Here is a 22,021-nt window from a genome sequence, read left to right as displayed (position 1 = left end):
TTGACGAAGAGTATCATGATTTCTAGGCATTCAGCCCCTTGACCAAATTTGAGAACCTCCGGTCTGGAACATTCTGCAACCCTTGGTGTTTATAAGGCAACGTTCACTGAGAGATGATAAAGGCAAAGCCTACACAATTACTCAGGGTAGTTCAGGCAAAAATAGAAGTTCCTCTCTGGCTGAGCTGGGTCGCCGTGCGGCTAACCATAACAAGAGGCGGGGTTCCCTGTGTGTTAGCTCCATCCTGGGGGGAATCTGACCAGGGATAGAAAACCAGCTGCTGAGGGGAGCCTCCGCAGCAGCCCAGCCCGAGTCTCAGGGGCCTGGACTGCATTGCAGCAGAAAATCTGGGAAACGGAGAGACAAGAACGACACTCCTTTCTCTGGAGTTTCCGACCCCCAAACACTGAGGCCCCTGGGTCAGAGGAAAGCCTGAGGCACAGACGCAGGCCCTGCACAGAACCTAAAAGCCTGAGGATAGACGTGTAAAGTGGCCTGGACACAGCCTAGAGGAGAGGAGGGGGCAGGGCTGGCTTCTGCTTACCCAGAGTGTCCCCCATGGTGACAATTGTGCGCTGATGCAGCTCCAGGTCCCCACTCTGATTTGACAGAATCACGGCCAAGTGAGGCCTCCAGTCTCCCCACTGCTTGTCCCCACAGCACTGGAAGGCAGCAGACAAAATGGAAGATTTACTGGCTGAAGGATCACGGGCCACAACGTGGATGGAGAACGTTGTTGTCTGTCTCCTGGTTTCGAGGAGTTCGGGGAAGGCCGGCTTCCGCCACCTGCATTGCTGCCAGTCACTGATTTCCAGATCTCCTTTTAAAAAGCAAGACTTGGGGCTCCTGGGTGGCTCAGTCGGTTAAGCATCTGACTCGTGACTTCAGCTCAGGTCATGATCTCACGGTTCATGAGTTCAAGCCCTGCTTGGGTTCTGCACTCACAGGGCAGAGCCTGCTTGGGATTCTCTCTCCCTCTCTCTCTCTCTCTGCCCCTCCTGTGCCCTCTCTCTCAAAATAAATAAATAAGTAAACTTAAAACAAACAAACAAAAAGACAAGACTGCTGGAAGGATGGGCAGGCAGACAGACACGGACGCATACATGCATTCGTAGGAACCTTAGGCGATAGGTAAATAAAATGACACTTTTGATCACTTACTGATTTTCAAATTTCTTCCTGGTACCCCTGGCCCCAACAGCTAGGGACAAATCCAGAAAAAGAAAACAAAACAAACCCTGATGTTTCAGTGGGAGAAGGAAGACCAAACATCCTTGGCTCATATGAAGAATCCACATTAGCCTGTTAGAAGCCAGGGCAACCCTAGGCCCCTTGATACCTTACCAAATGGCTTGTGTTTTCTGGTTTTACAAAGGCCTTTCACACACATGACCTCAGTTAATTTTCACAACCCTATTAAGCTGAATTCCCATGGCTGGAGAAAAGCAGGCCAAGTGGCCCAGCCCCGCACCCAGTCCCCGTTCCTCTTGCTCCCAGCTGTGGGCTCTGCCCGCTCCCTCTGGTGACAATGCAGGGGCAGCAGAGCTCCACCAGGGGGCAGCAGCGTGCACACAGAACCCTGGAAGTGGGGAAATGCCCCACACAAATGGTGGGGCTTGGGCTTCCCTTCTCCCGAATGAAGGGGAATTTTAGGACAGGAAATATCGATAAAGAAGCAATAGAACATCACAGAAACAACCCAGGCCCTGGATTCAACTGGCATCCCGCCTTTTTACTAGCTGTGTGACCTTGAGCACGTTTCTCAAAACCTTTTTTCCTCATCTCTTAAGTGGAGATCATAATATGAGTTATATTCTACATAACAGTTATTGTTGATAATGAAATAAGATAGCTAGGTGAAGCACATAGCATAGTGCTTTGCACTTAGTTTGTTTGCCCTTTATAAATTATACATAGGTGCATATACACAGATGTACACACACACACACACACACACACACACACACACACGGAAGCCCAGCAAAAGGAAGGAGGTGATTTGTAGACCAGTCCATCTTCCAGTTTGTTATTGGAATGGGTAGAGCAAGAGATCGATAGTAATAGCTAAGATTTGGAAGTCAAAACAATCCTTAATTATTTGGTCTTTGTAGTTATCCCCAGGAACAAAAGATGCTTTATCCAACTCCACTTTATAGTTACTCTTTGTTTATCTGGGCGATGCAGTGTGAATGAGGGTGATGATGATGATAAATCACAAGAAGAGCAGTTCTTACTCACTGCACTCTGGCCGTGAACCATACCCGCTGCTAGGCGTTTCTCCTAGAACGGTCACACGCATTGGGTACTATTATTATCCCCGCATAAGCCAGGCCCTTTCTCGCTCTAACGAAAGGAACGTGCAAAAGAAAAATCCTTGCTGAAAAGAACAAGCATTTAGAAGTCATTCTTCTATCTCTTCCCTAGATGATTTGAAAAAAATCACTGTAAAGCAGATGTATGGAGAGAAAGAGTGTGCAAGAGAGAGCATACACCTGACTAACTTCAACGGGTCAAGCATGGTCGTTGATCTGCTCAGATATCCTCTCTCCTTTACTCTTCACAATAACTCTCTTGGTTAGGCATCAAAATTCCCACAAAGAGGAAAACCTGAGGCTCTGAGATTAGGTAACAAAGCCAAGCTCACAGAGCAGCAAGGAGCAGGCTCTGGTTAGACTTGTGATAGAAGCCTACATCTGGGTTTTCCGGCCGCCGTGTCTTTTCCACTCATTCCAAGTAACTAACAGCCAGCCTTTTCCTGGGTGCCAGATGCTAGGTCACTCTCAAACACTGAGATCAAATACCGCCTTGGCACATCACCTCCTGCTCCTCAGTTTTCTCACCTAAACACAGGGAACATTTAGTTAACTCTACCACTGCAGTGAGACCCAGTGGACCAAACGTTGATTGCATAATTTCCTGCATTTAGTGCTTTGTGACATGATGCACCGTCATGGCGGTGTGCGGCATTCCGCTGAACTGTGAGCACTCCATGTTCCAGTATAACCAGTGGGTTTGATGATGGGGCATGAAAGTCATCATCTCTCTTTTCCTTTCTAGGAATCGTCCCCAAGCAATAAGAACAGAAAAGCAAAAATGTGAAGTCCATTTTCATTAAAACCGGGTGACATTGGGGCGCCTGGGTGGCGCAGTCAGTTAAGCAAGCGTCCGACTTCAGCCAGGTCACGATCTCGCGGTCCGTGAGTTCGAGCCCCGCGTCGGGCTCTGGGCTGATGGCTCGGAGCCTGGAGCCTGTTTCCGATTCTGTGTCTCCCTCTCTCTCTGCCCCTCCCCCGTTCATGCTCTGTCTCTCTCTGTCCCAAAAATAAATAAACGTTGAAAAAAAAAAAAAAACCAAAACCGGGTGACAGCAAAAACCCAAATTTTAAAATATAAGAAAAGGCTGCCAAAGGTAGTGGAAATTGAACAGAGTGCAGGAGGGAGCAGAGAGAGAATTCCAGAAGGAGAGGATCCCACAGCCATCTCTGCCGACTTAGGAGAAGGAAAGGCTACACAGATACCCACAGAAAACTCCAGATCGTGTGGGAAATGCCAGATAGCTTGCAATGTGGCCCTGGCACCTCCCCAGCACAAACCTACCAGAAACTACTGGCCCAGGGAAGACTCAACTCCTGTCAAGGAACAAGCACAAAATCTGTACAAATACACTGTAAAGATAGAAGGAAGGAAGTAATATGAAAAACTAATGGAAGGTAGAAAGAACATTCACTGGGAAAATGTTACCACACAACAAAGAGATATCACCAAACATTTCATCACGAATTTAAGTAAAATCACGAAACAATGTCTTCTATGAAGCAAGGGCATTATCACTAATGCTAAGTGATAAGAGCTCAGGAAGAAGACAATGAACAACAGGAAGAGGCCAATGTGACCTGCAGATCTCAGGGAAGAAGTGAGAGAAAAATCAGAGACATCAAGTTAAAACTGGCACCAAAATTAAGAGACAGTGTCTCTTACATCAATATGGAAACACAGGAAGGGACACATAGGATGGCAATGAGAAGAGCAAAAAAAAAAAAAAAAAAAGAAGAAGAAGAAGAAGAAGAGGAGGAAGAAGAAAAAGAAGAAAAGGAAGGAAGGATGGAAAGAAAGAAAGAAATTTTAATTAAAGAGAATATAATCTGTACATGTATATGTATATAGTTCGTATCTATATGAAATGTGCACATATGGAATTCCTGAAAAAAAAAAATAATGGAACAAAACAAATATCGAAGGATATAACGCAAGAAAACTTCCTTGAACGGTAAAATATGAATGCACGTATTAAAACAGTATGCTGTGTCCCAAGGAAAAAAAAACAAAACAAAACTGCCCTGACAGCACCAATACATCCTGGTAAAGTTACTAGACTTCAAAGGTAAAGAAGGATACTTTGGGGAAAAAAGATACTTTCCTAGGGAACTATCAAGCTGGCCTCAGACTTGAGCCATCTCCAACTCTAGACAGCATGTAAGACCAAATATGTCCAACTTTGCAGGATGGATGTGCAGGGGGGAGAAAGAACGGTGGCCTTACTGCAGGAAGCCTGGGGACAGTCTGGCTCTTTCGCTATTTACGCACACTGAGCAGGCAGCTATGGTATTGTGAAAATCACAAGGTTTTTGGAATCAGACAGACGGAGCCAATCCTGGCTCCACGACTCCTCGCTCAGTGATCTATGGTCATATGACACCTTTGCACCTTAGTTCCCACCTCTGTAAAACGGGGGTAGGAATTCCTTCCTCTGTGTATTAAATGAAATCATATGAATGAATTGGGCCAGGTGCAATTACCACTTATTTTTAATCTTTAAAGTCATCACCTCGTTCCTGAGCTGTCCCCACCCCCCCCCCCAAACCTTAGGACACTGGGGTATTGAAGGAGGTCTGTCACAAAGAATACCGTGGCTGCCTGTGGGATCCTCCCCGACATGAACTGGAAGAGGGTCTGCAGTGGGTCATTGGACGCCAGCGTGCTGGTAAAGCTGCGGAGAGAGACGACCGTTAGTGGGGACCAAGCCGAGAGAGCCTTTGACCCATTGCCAGCGGGGCAAACCCCCCGTAGATCTCTATTTGACTTCAGCAGCTTCTTTCAGAACATGAACTTCTCTTTGCTTTTCTGCCGCACCTCTGCTTGGCTCCCACTTTGGGGGGATCGGCAGGATCTTGATCCCACCCCAGATGGGGCTCTCTGTTGGGGGGTATTTTCTGCACTTTGGCACTGATGCCCCAACTCTCCAGTAACCATTTCTATAGGTCTTCTTTGTCACGGAAATGCCCCACATCTCAGAGATCCCTAGAGAGCCCCAGCAGTTAACCCAAACATCTTCTCTGCGGGCCCCTCCTACCCAGTCACCCTCAACTTCTAGTCCCCTGAAGCAGTTCCCCCTCGTGCCACGCCCACAGCCTCCAGGGCTGGTTTTCTGGCTCGTGACTAGCCTGGGTCTTTTACTCACATGCACTAAATAGCCATTTTCAGTAACCAAAGAGGCGTAGAACAGGGACCAGAAATGATCTTCCTGATGACAAACCGTGGGATACGCTTAACAAGGATATAATAAGCTCTAGAGCTGATTTGAGATTTAAGCATACTCAGTAAGAGATATTTTTCACAATTCACTGGACCCCATCAAAAATCAATGGCCCAAGGCAAAAATCTGTCGCAGAGATGTATGCTACAATGTGGGATTGTGGGATGTTCATTTCCAAAACCCAGAGGAAAATCGTCCCTCAGAACAGGCTTTATAGGACGGGGGAAGAACGCGGTCTTTTATTTAATAGCACCCTTGCCTCGGGAGCTCAGAGCGCTTATCATAATAAAACTCCAGGGTTCCTCACCATCCTGAACATAATGAAGTGCACAGAGGTGTTACCAGTCCCTGGGAAGACTGAGGGTTACAGTAGAAGAGAGACTCCACAGAGGCCGTGGTGGAGAAGGGTAGTGTGGCAGCCTTGAAGGGAGGTACCATCTTCTCAGCCATCTGCCCGACAGCCAATTTATGGCCAATTTAAACTTAAGTCAAGCTGAGAGGTTCACAGCTTCACAGCTTCGACTAACACAGGAAGATGAACATTTTGAGGGAGCATCCTTCTCACGGTCTGATCCAATCCTGCCCCTTATGGGAGGGCCCCCCGGCCCTCCCCACCCCTACCACATGTCTATCCCTGCCAACCCACAGATCTGGCTGCAGCTGGAGGGGCTTACTCAGGAACCCTTCTCCAGCACCCCCCACCCCCCATTTAATTCCCCTTATTCCAAACTCCTGGCTATGTGGTCAGCCTCCATTCCTGTCTCATCCTGGTTTGGGCATTCTTCCCGGTCTCGGTGTGCTGGCATGATCTCTGACTAAACACATTCCTTCAGTCTCGTCATGTCCCCTGCCCTAGATGAAGACTTCTGGTTGTAATCCCCCGTCCTATAAAGCCTGTTCCTAGCACAGCTCCTGCTCCCCCATATCCCGACCTTCCTCTCAGCGCCCACATCCCCCACTGCAAGACTCAGTGGTAGACAGCTACTAACTCTCAGACCCAAAGCTCTGTCAGTTAACCCTAAGTGGTCACCTATTCCCTCACTGATGGAACTATCTAGAACAGCCCCTCCCAAAAAGAACTACCGGATTGCAGAAACCCATGCAATTTTTGGAAACTCAGACCCTGAGAAATATTACTAAACTGAATATTTAACATAGCAGGTAGAAAGAATGTGTCCATGTCTAGCTTGTAAGAATCTGGAGAAGCGATATGCTAGGTCCAGGTCAGAAGAGAAAAACTGGAAGGATGCTTGGTGCGTGGGGCTTCCCAGCACATCCTGCATTTGCCTCCCAACACTCCCTCCCTTGGCGGGCCTCTCTCTGCTCTCTGCTCCTTAGGTCTTCTTTGCCAGTGGCCTGCTCACCCACTCATAACCCAGCTGTAGGTCCTTGGGTCCATCTTGCTGGCGAGGAACAAAGCGTGGCCCCACAAGTGGTTCTTCATGGCCCACTCCAAGGCTTCCTGAAAACAAAAGCATGTCACAGTCAGCATGGCCCTATTCACCTTCCCACAAACAACAAATGTCGATGGTTGGGTACTGCTGCCCTTGAGCTGTACAAGCTGGGCTCCCAGGAAGGCTCGGAGCCTCATCTGTGAGAGGGACAAAGGAAGAGCGGGTGTCTATTTCTCTCTAAGATGTCCCTTCTCCAGCCTTCACTTTATCAAATACATTCTGCTATTTCATCATCTGCCCCTCAAACGTAGCTTCCAGTCAGCCTTAGCTCTTTAGCAGAAGTCACATGACACTTTTACCAACCTAAGCACCGAACACGAGAGAAGCACCGCACCCCCAGGACTGAGTCTCAAAGTACAGGTAGCAAGATGACATTCATGGGGGCGTGTTACAGGAACGGTTTCTTTTTTAACAACTGTGGCAGAGACTGTTCGCTCCCCACCAAAAGCCATTGCCCCCTTCCTGGGCAAAGAACTGCACCGCATTTTCCCACCTCCCATGCACCTAGAAGTGACTGAGTTCCAGGCTCTACAGTGGCAACAGAAATGGTTATATTGTGTCCAGATCTGGTGCATAGAAGTCCTGTGCCCGGTCCCCCATGCCCTTTTCCCCATCTGGCTGGCTGGAATGAAGATGGCTTCTCATTCCACATAGACTATATGCTCAGATGGTACAGCCTCCTCCATGCCTTGAACTACTCCGGGAAGAAGGGCTGACCCACCGTTCTGCTCACCTGCCCAGGATGCCCACATGAATAGAAAGTAGCTGCTACCATGTTTGAGCCAGTTTGCATAGCAGTCGACCTGCCCACCTAATATTATAACTAATTGCTCGTTAACTATCAAGTGCTTGTTATCTATCAACTTCATGTGCCAAATTAATGACACCGTTAACTTGGTGAGATGGGTTAGAGGCTGTAAGTTTTAACACACACACACTCACACTCATCTTTTCATTCAATTTTCAGAATTATGTATTTGAGGTTTTGACCTGGTATTAATAATTTCTTTAGTGCCCTCAAATAATGCGTTTTTTTGGACAAGAAGTCACTAATGAGGTAACTCCACTTCCAAGCACAAATTTCCTTGATCATCCTGACATCTCCCATGCTATCTTATTTGAAAAGGGAGAGAACAAATTTAAACAACAACCACCATTAGGAAATTCAACTTCACGTCCACTACAAGCAAAAATGACATTGAGTTACTCTTTACATAGGTTAAACTAATTCACAACAGTATTTTTTTTATAAATATAGCTTTTCTATTTTTTCAATTTATTTTTGAGAGAGAGAAAGCGTGAGTGAGCAAGGGGCAGAGGGAAAGAGAGAGAATCCCACAAGGGGCAGAGAGAGGGAGAGAGAAGGAGAGACAGAACATCCCCAAAGAGGGCTCTAGCTCACCCAATATGGGACTCGAACTCACAAACCGTGAGACCATGACCTGAGCTGAAGTCGGATACTCAACCTACTGAGCCACCAGGTGCCCCCACAACAGTATTTTTTTAAGGGAATTACTAATAATTGGTTGGGAATCACCACTTTGCTCAAAAATTTGCATCTCCAAAAATATAATTTAGGAATAAGTGAACTGAGAACTTACATTGAGGATATTAATCTGACACAGTGCCAGAAATGAGACCCCAGTCAATATTAATAAAGGTTTTAAAGACATTTTGGTCTCCAGTTCCTCATGAACCACTCTGAGCCCCCAGAGTACTCCTTCTATCCCCTGCTCACCTCTGGGGCTATAGGTATGGCAGGTGGTGCAGTGGATGGTCAGAAGCCCAAGTTCAGACATCAGGCTGCCTAGATCTGAACCCTGGTTTTGTTACTTACTAACTCTCCTCACTTGTCAGTACATAAAACAAGAATAGAACGTAACCCACAGGGCTTCTATGAAGATAAATGAGACAATGCATATAAGATGTTAAGTAAGTGCCTGGTACATAGAAAGTATTTTTTAAATATTTGCTTTTGGGGCGCCTGGGTGGCTCAGTCAGTTAAGTGTCCGACTTTGGCTCAGGTCACAATCTCGCGGTTTGTGGATTTGAGCCCCGCGTCGGGCTCTGTGCTGACAGCTCAGAGCCGGGAGCTTGCTTCAGATTCTGTGTCTCCCTCTCTTTCTGCCCCTCCCCCATTCACACTCTGTCTCTCTCTCTCAAAAATGAATAAACATTAACAAATAATAATGATAAATAAATATTTGCTTTTGTTATTGTTATTGCTATGGTCATTACTTAATCTTTCTTAAGGAAAGAGATTTTTACTGATTTATTTCTGTATCCCCCACTGGATTCAATGCCTTAGAAGTTGTGGCTGTTTGACAAATGTTTGCTGAATAAATAAATTGTGAAACTTCAGGTCCCTACTATATAGTGAACAAGGGGATGGTTATCATATGATCCCACTGATTTTCACTGACTATCATGTCTACCACTCATTTAAAATATAATATCACATGAATGCAGGGTGTTATATGTATAAGTGATGAATTACTGGGTTCTACTCCTGAAGCCAATATTACACTGAATGCTAACTGACTAGAATTTAAATAAAATTTTGGAAAAAAATAAAATAAAATATAACATCATATACAGATAAACAGAGATTAAAGATTCAAATGTAAAGGTGAAGTCACAAAAGTATTTGAACCTTATTTTCATAAATTAGTTTTAAAGTAGGAAAGCCTTTCTAAATATCACCCCACAAAAGTAATTTCGTACAGAAAGTCCTTAAAAAGTAAAGAGCTCTTACAAATCAATAAATAGAGATCAAACACCCAACAGAACAATGTAGAAGATCCATGACAAAATAATTCACAGATTAGGGGCACCTGGGTGGCTCAGTCAGTTAAGTGGTTAAGTGTCCGACTTCAGCTCAGGTCATGATCTCACAGTTCATGGGTTTGGGCCCCCCGTCAGGGTCTGTGCTGACAGCTCAGAACCTGGATCCTGCTTCAGATTCTGTGTCTCTGTCTCTCTCTGCCCCTCCCCCACTCACACGCACATGCATACTCTCTCTCTCTCCAAAATAAATAAATATTTTTAAAATTTTTAATTCACAGATTAAAACATATTCAACTTCATTTATAACAAGAGAAAAGGAACAACTCCACTAAATTTTATATATGTGTATATATATATATATATATATATTTTTTTTTTTTTTAACCTTTCAGATTAGCACATACGAAAAGCTTGGAAACACTAAATTAGTTAAGAGTAGAGAAACAGGAACTCTCATATATTGTTCATTGAGTAATTGGTACAACCTCTAAAAAAGGCAATTTGTTGATATTTCTCAAAATTTCCAGCCATGTACCCTTTGACTCAACACTTCCATTTCCAGAAGCTATTCTAGAAATCATATGTATATTCTCCTACATGGCAAACGACATTGGTCCTTATCACAGTGCTATTTGTAGTAGCAAAAGACTATTAATAATCTGTCAATCTATCGGGGTTTTATTACATAAATTATGATTTATCTTTAGAAATCTATGCAGCCATAAAAATAAGGAGGAAGACATTTATATATTATAAAGAACAGGGTTCAGAAAAATGTGACCTGAAGGCCAAATTCAGCCCACTGCCCATTTTGGTACAGCCCACAAACTAAGAATAACTTTTCACGTTTTTAAATGATTGGTAAAAAATTAAAGAAATGATAACACTGGGGCACTTGGATGGCTCAGTCAGTTAAGCATCAGATTCTTCATTTCGGATCAGGTCATGATCTCACGGTTGGTACGTTGAGCCCCCCGCCCCCCCATTAGCACAGAGCCTGCTTACGATTCTCTTCCTCTCCCTCTCTCTCTGCCCCTCCCCCATGTGCCCTCTCTCTCTCTCTCTCTCTCTCTCTCTCTGAAGATAAACTTAAAAAAAAGGATAACACCTCATTACGCATGAAAATTATGTATAACTCAAATGTCTATGTATACAAATAAAGCACAGCCACACCCATTCATTTACATATTGTCTGTGGCTGCTTTTATCAGACAATAGCAGATATGAGTAGTGGCAACAGAGACCCCATGGCCTGCAAAACCTAATATACTTACTGTCTGTCCTTTTACAGAAAACAACTGCAACCATGTTATAGAGTGTTTTCTAGGATATTTTGTTAAATGGAAAAAGGAAGGTGAAGAAATGGTATATGGGAGCGCCTGGCTGGTTCAGTCACTAGAGTGTCTGACTCTTGATCTCAGGATTGTTAAGTATGAGCCCCATGCTGGGAGTAGAGATTACTTAAAATAAAATCTTTATTTTTTAAACTAAAATATTAAAAAAAGAAATAATATATGGTAAGCTATAAGGAACAAAAGGAGAACATAATCTTACATGCAAAAAACATCTCTGGATATTTTGGAGACAGCCTGTTTTAGAGACAGGCTGAGAGGGTGGGGGCATCATCTCTTCTCTTACATGCTTTTATCTTTTGAGTTTTGAATCATAGTGATTCAAATTGATTTCAATTATATATTCCAGTATTTAAACTCTCTTTAAGACTTCTGTAAAATGTGAGTTCAGCTTCAAAATTAAACAAGGCATAAAAAAATAGGTAAGTATATGAGGTGATTAATGTTATTCACTCCATGGGGAAAATCGTTTTACAATGTATTTGTACATCAAATCATCGCATTGTGCACTTTAAATATCTTGCAATTTTGTCACATGTACCTCAATTAAATTTTTTGAATAAATAACATAAGAATAAAAATCATCTAATTTACATATCAAAAAAACAAGGCATCTCTTCATCTGTTGAATTAAAGTATTCAATATTGGTAGGCATACCTGAGATATAGCTGGTGAGGATAACGTTTATAAACAGACTTTCTGGAAACTAATTTAGTGTATATGTGAAGAAGCTTTTAAAAGTGCGTACCCTTTAACTTATAGTTCCATTCTAGGAATCTATCCTAAAAAAATAAGAAGATAATCCAAAGATTTATATAACAAGATGTTCAAATTGTGTAATTTATAATGGGTGACAAAATTATAAATAGCCTATATATTCGAAAACAGTGAATTAGATCAATAAAATATTTAAAATTCATATCATAGAATATTGTCCATTTGTTAAAATGGTACGTTTTAATACCATGGGAATATTACACTATATAATCTTAACTGAAAAAGTAGAAATAATTGCATATGTAATTTAATTCTATCTTTAATATATGTGCATAGAAAAATGCTAGAATTAAGTATATCAAGATGTTAACAGATTTTTTTTTAATGTTTATTTACTTTTGAGAGAGAGCAAGGGAGGGGCAGGGAGAGAGAGGGGGACAGAGGATCCAAAGCAGGCTCTGTGCTGAGAGCAGACAGCCAGATGTGGGGCTTGAACTCATGACCTGTGAGATCATGACCTGAGCCGAGGTCGACCACTTAACCAACTGAGCCATCCAGGCGCCCCCAGATGTTAGCTTTTAATGGTAAGTCTATATAATTTTTTTCTTTGCACCTTTCTGAGCTTCTTAGGTGCTATAAAATGAGTATAAATTACTCCTATGATTGGAGGAGGGGTGAGTGATGGGGGCATAGTTACTTTTTAAAAACAAGCATGGAAGGGCCACACCTGCCTTCTTCCTGCCGTAGTAGAGCAGTTTAGTGAATTTCTCTACGATCTGTGCAGGCGTCTCCACGCTGGGGGGAATCTCCCCGGTGAGCAGGTTCGGGGTCCCTGAGCTCAGCACCGGCCAGTCCTCGTCGGTCAGGTTGATGAGGTTGGCCACTGGCGGCTGCCTCTTGTACTTCTCCAGCTTCTTACAGTCTTGCATCAGCAGCTCCGCGATGTCAGATCCCACCATGGACTGCGAGGCAAAGAGGGTCATCCTGAGGGAGAATCCTATTGTCCTCGGGCCGGCAGCCCCTGCTGAAGAAGGAGGGCACCAGAGCACCTGCCGTCTTCATGAGGAGGTCGACTTCCAAACACAAGACAGCCCTTTCTTGGACTATTGTACTTCACACTTCAGCTTCACTTTCTCATGGTGATTTTCTGCCTGTCAGGAGCCACCAAGATTACCAGAAATAGGCCCACTCTTACAGTTGTGTTATGTGGTTGGTACAGTAACCCCAGGCCAGGGAGAAGGGCAGAGAAAAGACCATCTTTAGCAAACTGCGTTGACATCTGACCAATTTTTTCCCACTTAGGGCCATTTGTTGCTTCTTTAACATTATCTTTTATAATCATGTCATAAGCCGAATCCTCTCTATCCCTGAAAGACTTAAATTTCAATCCAGCCTGCACCTGCTCACCCGTCAGAGTGATAATACTTTACCCCATTCTGTCGACAAAGGAGAACCAACAACTGCCACAGTAGAGCTGAGTCTCTGCTCCTCTGTGTCTCAGATTTTCGGCTCTGAGCTGCTTTCTGCTGGCAAAATGTCATGATGTCCACCTTGTGTACGTCTTCCCTATGGAGAGATTTCAGGGAGCAAAGGGTGAGGGGCAGACTCTTTTGCTGCACAGCACTGCAGGCTCCTTGTACGGAGGGAGGGTGCTAGCAGACGGTGGGGGGACTGAGATAGAAGCCTGACAACCCAGGGCTGGGGTACTGAGTCCGTAGTTTCCTTGATGAACAGAAAGGGACTTCAGAAATTCTCTCACACACCCTCCCCATTTTACAGATGAGGAAACTGAGGCCCACAGGGTACCTGCCCAGGGTAGCAGGCAAGGGCACAGACTTTGGAGTCAGACCACCTTGCGTTTAAATCTAGCCTGCCACGTCTCACCTTATAAAACTACCTCCATATAAAAGGAATTAACAATGTATATTAAGTGCTCAATAAATGGGCAATGTTATTTGCTCCAGGTCGTCCAAATAAAATCAATCAAATTGGGACCAGCACCCCCAGTGTCCACACAGCCAGCTCAACGTTCTATCCCCCATCTGTATACCTGTGTGTAAGAAATAGATTTGACACTCACTTTTACTTGAAGGAACCGTCAAAATACTGTGGGCTTTTCTTGGAGGGGGAAGCTTCAGGATAAGTTTATAGAATAGTGATGATGATACATAAAGGGCTTCCATATGCATTATCTCACTTGCGTCTCAAAGCCACCACTTAAAGTGGGCACAACCAGTGTTACATCATTTCCGAAAGAGAAAACTAAGGCTCAAAGAAGATTAGCTGATCTGTCTGCCCTGAGACCTCTAGTTAGTAGGATGCGTGGGCCAAGGACCCAGCTCCTCTTGACTCCAGCCAGGACTCTCTCCACCAGAGTGCCCTAAATATTTATCAGAAACTTGACTAAGAATTTAAAAGCAGTTCTAGCTCAGTCCTGCAGAGGGCAGACTTGCACACTGTCCAATAACTCAACACAGACTATGCTAGTCCTCTCTAGAAAAAGGCAAGAATTTTTTTTTCCACTGTGATCCACTTGTCTATGATTTCCCAGGCTGTGCTCCACTTTTCTGCCAGTACCTGTTAAGTGCGGAGAATGTTAAAACCTACCACGTAGCTCCTGCAAAATAGAACTGTTTTCAGATTTTTAATCTTAATTTTTCTTTCTGCCCTTCAGCTAGCAAATTGTTTGTCAAAATGGCCCAGGCCACATTTGTCTCAATCTTGTTGCACAGAGTATTCTACTCCAAGGGGGATAGACATTTTCTTTTAAGGAAGCCAAGAACAAATCCCCCAAGTGCTGATCTGGGCAGGCAGATTTTGTAAGTTTGTTCAAAAGCCCTACTTGGCAGCTCATAAGATAATTTACCTGATCAGGGGTCCTGAGAAAGTCCTCATCTCTTCTTGTTCTTCAGAGTCACTAAGAATAATCTGGAACAAAAAAAATCATATTTGGTGTCCCAGACTATATCTACCCAAAGCCCCTGTCAGTCAAGTCCAATATCAGAACCCATGGCTATGGCCCTGGGCTGTGGCTCAGTGCCTTGTGGAGAACACAGGAGGACAAAAGTGAGTTCTCCAGTTGTCGAAAATGAGCCAATAGCATCTCAGGAAAAACACAAATCTAGCATCACTCCTTTGAGAGAAGATCCCTACCTTTCTTTCACAAAACATACCCCAAACCACGGAATGCCTGATTCAGTTCCCCACAAGGGCAGCCCATTCCTGGAGATGTCCAGACTCAGGTCAGGGAAAGCAGAAGTCAGAATGCCAGCTTTCCGGGACACAGAATCTCGTTTACCTCCATGCTGTGCAGTTCAACAAGGGCCGTCTGTCCATCACTGGGAGAGCTGGGACCCACGCGCACCAGCTGACCTCCTGGCCCAAAGCTCACAGGCACATGAGAGATGTAGAACTTCATGGGTGCCTTGGGACCAGCTGCTGAGACAGCCTCTGACCGACAGACACAGGTGGACACTGTTAGCATTACTGCCGCTGCTTTTCTTTACTTTAGAAGTACACCACCGACATATTTCTCTCCAAATTCCACCTGGGCCAGGATAAGACTCAGGGCAGGTGACATAATTAGAAGAAGCCCAGGCGGGGGCATCTGGGTGGCTCAGTCGGTCCGACTTCAGACCTATGATCTCATAGGTCATGAGTTCAAGCCCTGCATAAAGCTGTCTGCTGTCAGCACAGAGCCTGCTTTGGATCCTCTGTCTCCCTCTCTCTCTCTTTCTCTCTCTGCCCCTCCCTACTCACACTCTCTCTTTCAAAAATGAATAAACATTTACTTAAAAAAGAAGAAGAAGAAGAAGAAGAGGAAGAAGCAGCCCATGCTACAAGTCAGATTTAAGCCTCTAAGAATATGGCAGAATATAATGTGAGAATCTGCTGGTTTGGTCCAAATGGCAAAACACTAGGCCCAGACTCCCAGCGATGGCGAGATGCTGGGGACTCTGGCTCTCAGAGTCGAATACTCATGACATGTATCCTACATCCAGACAAAGCAACTATGCTTTGTGGCCTGCCCTTGCTTTACCAAACTGACTCTTGCCTTCGCTTTCTTCACCTGTTATACAAAAGTACATCTGGGCGCCTCCCCTCCCAGCCTGATCCTGACGCCTACGAGCCGGGTTCCCTTCCAAGAATCAGCTATGATGCAATCTCCAGTACAAGAAAAAAGGTGAGAAATGGAGCCACAGTGGCCTCTCTGCCCAGGAGAAGCTACACAAGTAAACGGGGCAGCCGCAGTCCACTCTTGGAAGTGCAGGGGAAGGGTGACTTTCCAAGAGGTTGTCATCCAGCCCTCTTCTCACAAGACTCAACCAGTTGCTTAGATCATTGCAGTACCCACCAGCCTGAATTGGACTCCAAGCTGCCGACGCCACGGGATCATAGGGCTCCGAGTCAGCTCCCATGTACTGACTGAGTTCGTAGGCGCTAGAGCTGAGACCAGACTCATGCTGCCGGAGAAGGCTGGACTCATTGGCCAGTGATGGCTGGAAGTTAAAGATAATAAAAACACACAGGAAGGATCAGAAGCACTTTCAGAGAAATGGTCCTCTCGAGTGTTCCTTCAAAGCAACAAAACTGAAACTTTCAAATAAATACACCACATGTGGATGTGTTGAAAGGAAAAAAAGTGATCATTTAATTGACAGGTGTTGGCGAAAAAAAATGAATTAAGGCCTAGTGGGAAGAGTGTAGGCTCTGAGGCCACGGGACCTGAATTCAAATCTCAGTTTTGTCGCGATGCCTGGCTGGTTCAGTTGGTAGAGCATAAGACTCCTGATCTTGGGGTTGTGAGGTCAAGCCGCACTCTGCACGTGTCGAGATTACTTAAAAATAAAAAAATAGGGGTGCCTGGGTGGCTCGGTCGGTTAAGCGTCCGACTTCGGCTCAGGTCAAGATCTCGCAGTCCGTGAGTTCGAGCCCCGCGTCGGGCTCTGTGCTGACTGCTCAGAGCCTGGAGCCTGTTTCAGATTCTGTGTCTCCCTCTGTCTCTGACCCTCCCCCGTTCATGCTCTGTCTCTCTCTGTCTCGAAAATAAATAAACGTTAAAAAAATTCTTAAAAAAAAATTAAAAATTAAAAAAAATTAAAAAATAAATCTTCAAATCCCAGTTTTATCGATACCTACCTGCTGTGACCTTGGACAAATGATTTAGGCTCTCTGATGATACCATGGGCATATATCACATAGTCTGTACCCTGCACTGTTAAGCCTTAGGTATACAGGAGAAAATGTTCTCAAAAATCATACATATCTAATCGTGGAAACAAAATTGATATAGGACTGTCAAAAATCAATAGCTTGTCTCTACAGTATCTTTGCAACTTTTCCAAAAATCTAAAATTATTCTGGGGTGCCTGGGTGGCTCAGTCGGTTAAGCGTCTGACTTTGGCTCAGGTCATGATCTCACGGTCCGTGAGTTCGAGCCCCGCGTCGGGCTCTCTGCTGACAGCTCAGAGCCTGGAGCCTGTTTCCGATTCTGTGTCTCCCTCTCTCTCTGGCCCTCCCCTGTTCATGCTCTGTCTCTCTCTGTCTCAAAAATAAATAAACATTAAAAAAAAAAATCTAAAATTATTCTAAAATTAAAAGTTTATTTTTAAAATATATAAGAACGCCACTGAGTGGCCCAGCTGGTATAGGCAGTAAGATATCAGAAGCGAGCACTGGAAGAGTCAAGAGAGGTTTCAAGCTCTGCTTTTCAGACCGGAATTCGGAGAGTCTAGCAACTCCCCACTTGCTGGGTAAACCAAATTGCCAGTCCACTGGGGTACCGGTGGCAGCCTCTCCTCTTTGCCAGCACCTCAGAGTGACCTGGGTGACATTTCCTGATCCAGCCACACACACACACACACACACACACACACACACACACACACGCCAAAGGGTCAGATCAGGGCCCCAGGAAGGCAAGGAAAGGAGGAGGTATGAGTGGAGGCTCCATAGAGAGGGGACGATGTCACCGCTCAGACCTCTGGCCACTGGCCACCCCCACTCCCAAGGGCCCTGCCCTGCCCCTATTTCATTGTCTGCTATGATGCACTGTCACAGTCCACCAGCCCCCGTGTCCCTTCAGAATACCTCATTCTTCTGGGTTCCTGTTAGCAGACTCTCCGGAAACAGGTCCCCAGGCCTCTCCGGCCTAGTGTTAGAAGCAGGACTGTCTTTATGAGAGTTCCGACTCTTGGATCTACAGAAAATCACAGGAGCAGGTGAGGGGGGTCCTGGGCAAGCCAGCCACAGTGAGCTGCAGACTTCTGCTTCACAGCGTGGGCAGTGTCAGGTGGCCTGTGTGCCATAGGGAAGAGCATTGTCCTCCCTCGGCCACCCCAATCTATCAATTCCAGAGAAACGGGAGCTCCTGGGTTCCACAGGGCAGTTACTGGAAGTAACCCAAACGCTGTGGAGAAAGGCTGGTCTCTGCAGCCTGACACCCTGCAATGACTCAAAGCAGAGCAGCTGGGTTGGTGAGTTGGTCAGACACGGTCAAGGCACCAGGCCGAAGGACACCAGAACAGGTGTTTGTGTAAAATGCTCCTCTCTGCTCACTGCTTCCCAGGGACCATTCCATTCTCTGCGCACAGGAGTGGGCAGAGGAGAGACAGCCCAGCCTCGGGCAGGACCCGATTCTGCAAACTTCAGCCAAGCCGCATCTGTTCTGAGGCCAATAAGGAATCCAGGCTCTCGTGTAGGGTGGACCTCAAGTAACCTCACAGGACTCAGCTGACCCCAAGTTTGGGAGCTGCCTCTCAGAATTAAGACTCCACTGACAGCTGGCCTGGGCCACCCTGGGCTACTCCCACAACCCCGTGGCCAGAGTAGGAGCAGACGGGGGTTCTGGAGACAGAGACGAGCACCCGATTCCATAGACTTGCCTAACACAGTGTGAGTTTGGCTGGATCGTGTTGAGCTGGCCTCTCCTTTCACACTTACAGACTATTCTGGTTTTCGTGATGATGCTCACTGAGGTACTTTTGATCTCGGTGATCGTCCTGCCACATATAAGGACTCTCTCGCCTTGGCACTGCACCCTCAGAGAAAACAAGATCAAGACAGGTCATTTCCCATTCCTAAAAGTTTAGGAAGACAGCAGCGAGCTGTGAGGCTGAGTCACCGGAGCACCAGAGATATAAAAACATGTTTGCCAGATTGAATAAAATTGAGACGTGAGCGCCAACAATGGGAGTCAACAGAACGCTCCTCAGTCCTTCCTGAATCAACCACCTTGGCTCCATACAATTGTCTCATCGTGGGGATCATGTGTGTGCATTTTCAGTTTTGAAACAGATTTCTCTTTGCAGGCAGGCCAGAAGCTGCCATCGACACATACCTAAAGCCTCAGTATTGGCAGGGTATAAATTCCTGTGGGTGCATATCTGCCACCCTCAAGGTAAATGACGGTCAGACTCATCCCAGCCCAGCCACACACTTGACAACTTCATTGTTAAGAGCTGACTTCATGGGGCGCCTGGGTGGCGCAGTCGGTTAAGCGTCCGACTTCAACCAGGTCACGATCTCACGGTCCATGAGTTCGAGCCCCGCGTCGGGCTCTGGGCTGATGGCTCAGAGCCTGGAGCCTGTTTCCGATTCTGTGTCTCCCTCTCTCTCTGCCCCTCGCCCGTTCATGCTCTGTCTCTCTCTGTCCCAAAAATAAATAAACGTTGAAAAAGAAAAATTAAAAAAAAAAAAAAAAAAGAACTGACTTCACTGTTACTTGGTCAGAGACTGTAATCTTGGCTGTAACGAGGAGTGGAGGAAAAAATGCGGACGAAGTACGAACTAGCCATAATACTGGCAACATAATGATAGTTTCAGGGCTATCACTGACACATACAAAGGAAAATGACTCCTTTCTGTCTCTTCCCCTCAAGACATCTAGCAGTAGTGTCTTTGCTGTGGCCTCATCTGGCCAAGGAAGAAGTGGGTGAGGACAGGGGTTCTACCTCAGCCAAGTAGGATGGCCAAGACGAGGCTCTGAGCACGCCCTGTCTACCAGAGCAGCTACACCACCCCAAAGGCTCTTCGGAGATTATTCCATACCTCTTTCTTCCTGTAGCTGCTGCGGGGGTCTGTGGTAGTAATAATCTCCATAAGCATATTCTTCCCTCAGGGTTGGAGAATGATAGCTCTGATACGGATCCTCAATGCCTGGCCTAAAATATCACAAAGGTCAGTCATTCAAGGATGAGTGTGGTAAAAAGAGAAACCAATGGAGGACTTGACAAACTAAATAACTTCAGAGGACAAATCTGTGACCTCAGTCTAGAACCCGCTTTAAAATTGCAGTTAATTCTAGATCCTATAAACAGAAGATCCAGAATCAGCAGGAGGAGGGCCTTTATTTCAGAACAAGGCTGGGATTTTTAGAGCAAAATCAAGTGTCTCATTCTCTTTGATTTCCCCTGCTCCTCAAATACATACATCCAACAGTACATGATGTTATTTTAGAAAACATAACATCTTGCCCTGAAATTATCTTAGAATACCCCTTCCTGGGGCACCTGGGTGGCTCAGTCAGTTAAGCCTCTGAGTCTTGATTTTTGCTTGGGTCACAACCTCGGTTCCTGAGTTCGAGCCCCATGTCAGGCTCTGTGCTGTCAGTGCGGAGCCTGCTTGGGATTCTCTCTCTCTCCCTCTCTCTCTCCACCCCTCCCCCATGTGTTCTCTCTCTCTCTGTGTCCCTCTATATATCTGTCTCTGTCTCTTTCTCTCTCTCTCTCAAAATAAATAAATATGCTCTAAAAAAAAAAAAAAGAATATCCTTTCCTGGGATGACTGTGTAGGTACCCAACACGCCATTGTAAGTCCCATGCATATTACAGATGGAAATGAGATGAAGAAGTCACATTGGACTCTCTTAAATCTGACTGCTTCCATTGCCTCTGTCCTCAACATACCTTCTTTGAGAAGTCAACAATACAAAACAGATTGAGGAAAGAATGTCACATTGTTAGTCTTTTTATTAACTAATAATTCTTTAGTATTTCATGGAGCAAAGGCTTACAGTAATCGTCATAATTTCAACCCGAAATCTGTAGGCAGGTAAATACCACTCCACCAGGAAAAGCTGAAGTAAAACATACATGACTTCCAATATTCCATAAAATATTAAATCCTATGTTATCAATCAGGATTCACGAACAGGAATTCCAGAATCTCCTAGCATTACCTCACGGGGACCTCTTCATTCTGAACTTGGAGACTACAAGCTTGTACGTGCTTTCTCTCAGGTCAATTTCATTTTTTTTTAAATGTTCCCATTTACTCATCCCATGGATATTTTTTCTGTATGCCAGTCACACCCTGAGTACTGCTCTAGGCACTGAGTCTCTTCTTGGTGCTGGTGGTGTCAGTGCAAACAACACTGAGAAGTTTTTACAAGGAACTCTAAGACAAACTTTCCATAATCTACCAATATTGCCTTTTGCCGTCCCCAAGTCAAAGGGTCTCATCTCCTATCTTGGATCCACCATTCTTTCTACTTTCCGCCCTGGCCCCAACACCCAGTCACGCTGTGATTGCCTCTTTAAGAAGCCCCACCAGAGAACAAAAAGGAGGGAAGTACTATTTCCAGTTACCTAAATCCAATTTGGGAGGGGAAAGTGTTTGGCGAAGTCAATGTAACAGGGTGGAGAAGGAAAAAGAAGAAAAAGAGGAAGAGTAAAAGGAAAAGGAAGAAGGAAGAGAACGATCTACTGAGAAGCACGTAGGAGAGCTGGGTGAACTCCAAGCGTGAGAGCCATACCTTGAATACAACTGACGGGGATAACCACCTTCATAATAGTCAACTCCCAAAACAGGCTGACGCCTTTCCCCAGGCCTGGATGCATAATGGGGCTGCTGGTGGTCTGTCCTGGGGTCCTGCTGCGGCTGGGGGCTCCCGTGTTTGTCTTGCCACTGATGGTACCTCTCTCCATTGTACCAAGAGCGAGGAACGGGCCGATGGGTTCCATCTCTCTGAAGCCCTCGGTCTGGATCCTTTGATGGTGCTGTGGACCTCCCCCATGGCTGAGGTGGCCACTGAGGAGCCCAAAATTCCATCCTTGACCCTCAGAATTTCCCTCGTGTTTTTATTCAGTTATGTAATTATTTTCTGTTCCTGCAGACCAAAAAAAAAAAAAAAAATCATCATTTTAGGCTTATATCCAAACATGACGATTGATTAGGT

The 22,021-nt window shown here is 45.3% G+C and overlaps 1 protein-coding gene across 6 annotated transcripts in view; it reads right to left on the bottom strand.

Moving 5' to 3' along the window:
• Window positions 1-22,021, bottom strand: part of SEC16B (SEC16 homolog B, endoplasmic reticulum export factor) — a 55,148-nt gene that overhangs the window by 17,543 nt on the left and 15,584 nt on the right. For 5 of the 6 annotated variants that reach the window (XM_040446686.1, XM_040446690.1, XM_040446687.1 and 2 more), the window contains 12 exons: window positions 21,599-21,952; window positions 19,894-20,006; window positions 18,787-18,877; window positions 17,935-18,043; window positions 16,199-16,343; window positions 15,143-15,294; window positions 14,711-14,772; window positions 13,275-13,410; window positions 12,576-12,806; window positions 6,898-6,995; window positions 4,906-4,987; window positions 545-662 (listed from right to left, as the gene is read on the bottom strand). In XM_040446686.1, coding sequence (XP_040302620.1) covers window positions 545-662; window positions 4,906-4,987; window positions 6,898-6,995; window positions 12,576-12,806; window positions 13,275-13,410; window positions 14,711-14,772; window positions 15,143-15,294; window positions 16,199-16,343; window positions 17,935-18,043; window positions 18,787-18,877; window positions 19,894-20,006; window positions 21,599-21,894 — 1,633 coding nt within the window. In that variant the 5' untranslated portion in view covers window positions 21,895-21,952. Of the gene's footprint in view, window positions 1-544; window positions 663-4,905; window positions 4,988-6,897; window positions 6,996-12,575; window positions 12,807-13,274; window positions 13,411-14,710; window positions 14,773-15,142; window positions 15,295-16,198; window positions 16,344-17,934; window positions 18,044-18,786; window positions 18,885-19,893; window positions 20,007-21,598; window positions 21,953-22,021 lie in introns of those variants that run through there. The other variant, XM_040446691.1, reaches the window with a different exon arrangement.

This window comes from Herpailurus yagouaroundi, unplaced genomic scaffold (assembly GCF_014898765.1).
Source record: "Herpailurus yagouaroundi ecotype Mexico unplaced genomic scaffold, PumYag 195, whole genome shotgun sequence".
In the NCBI taxonomy this organism is placed as follows: Eukaryota; Metazoa; Chordata; class Mammalia; order Carnivora; family Felidae; genus Herpailurus; species Herpailurus yagouaroundi.
Note: the sequence above shows the minus strand (reverse complement) of the source record. Positions and strands in the feature narration are given on the sequence as shown.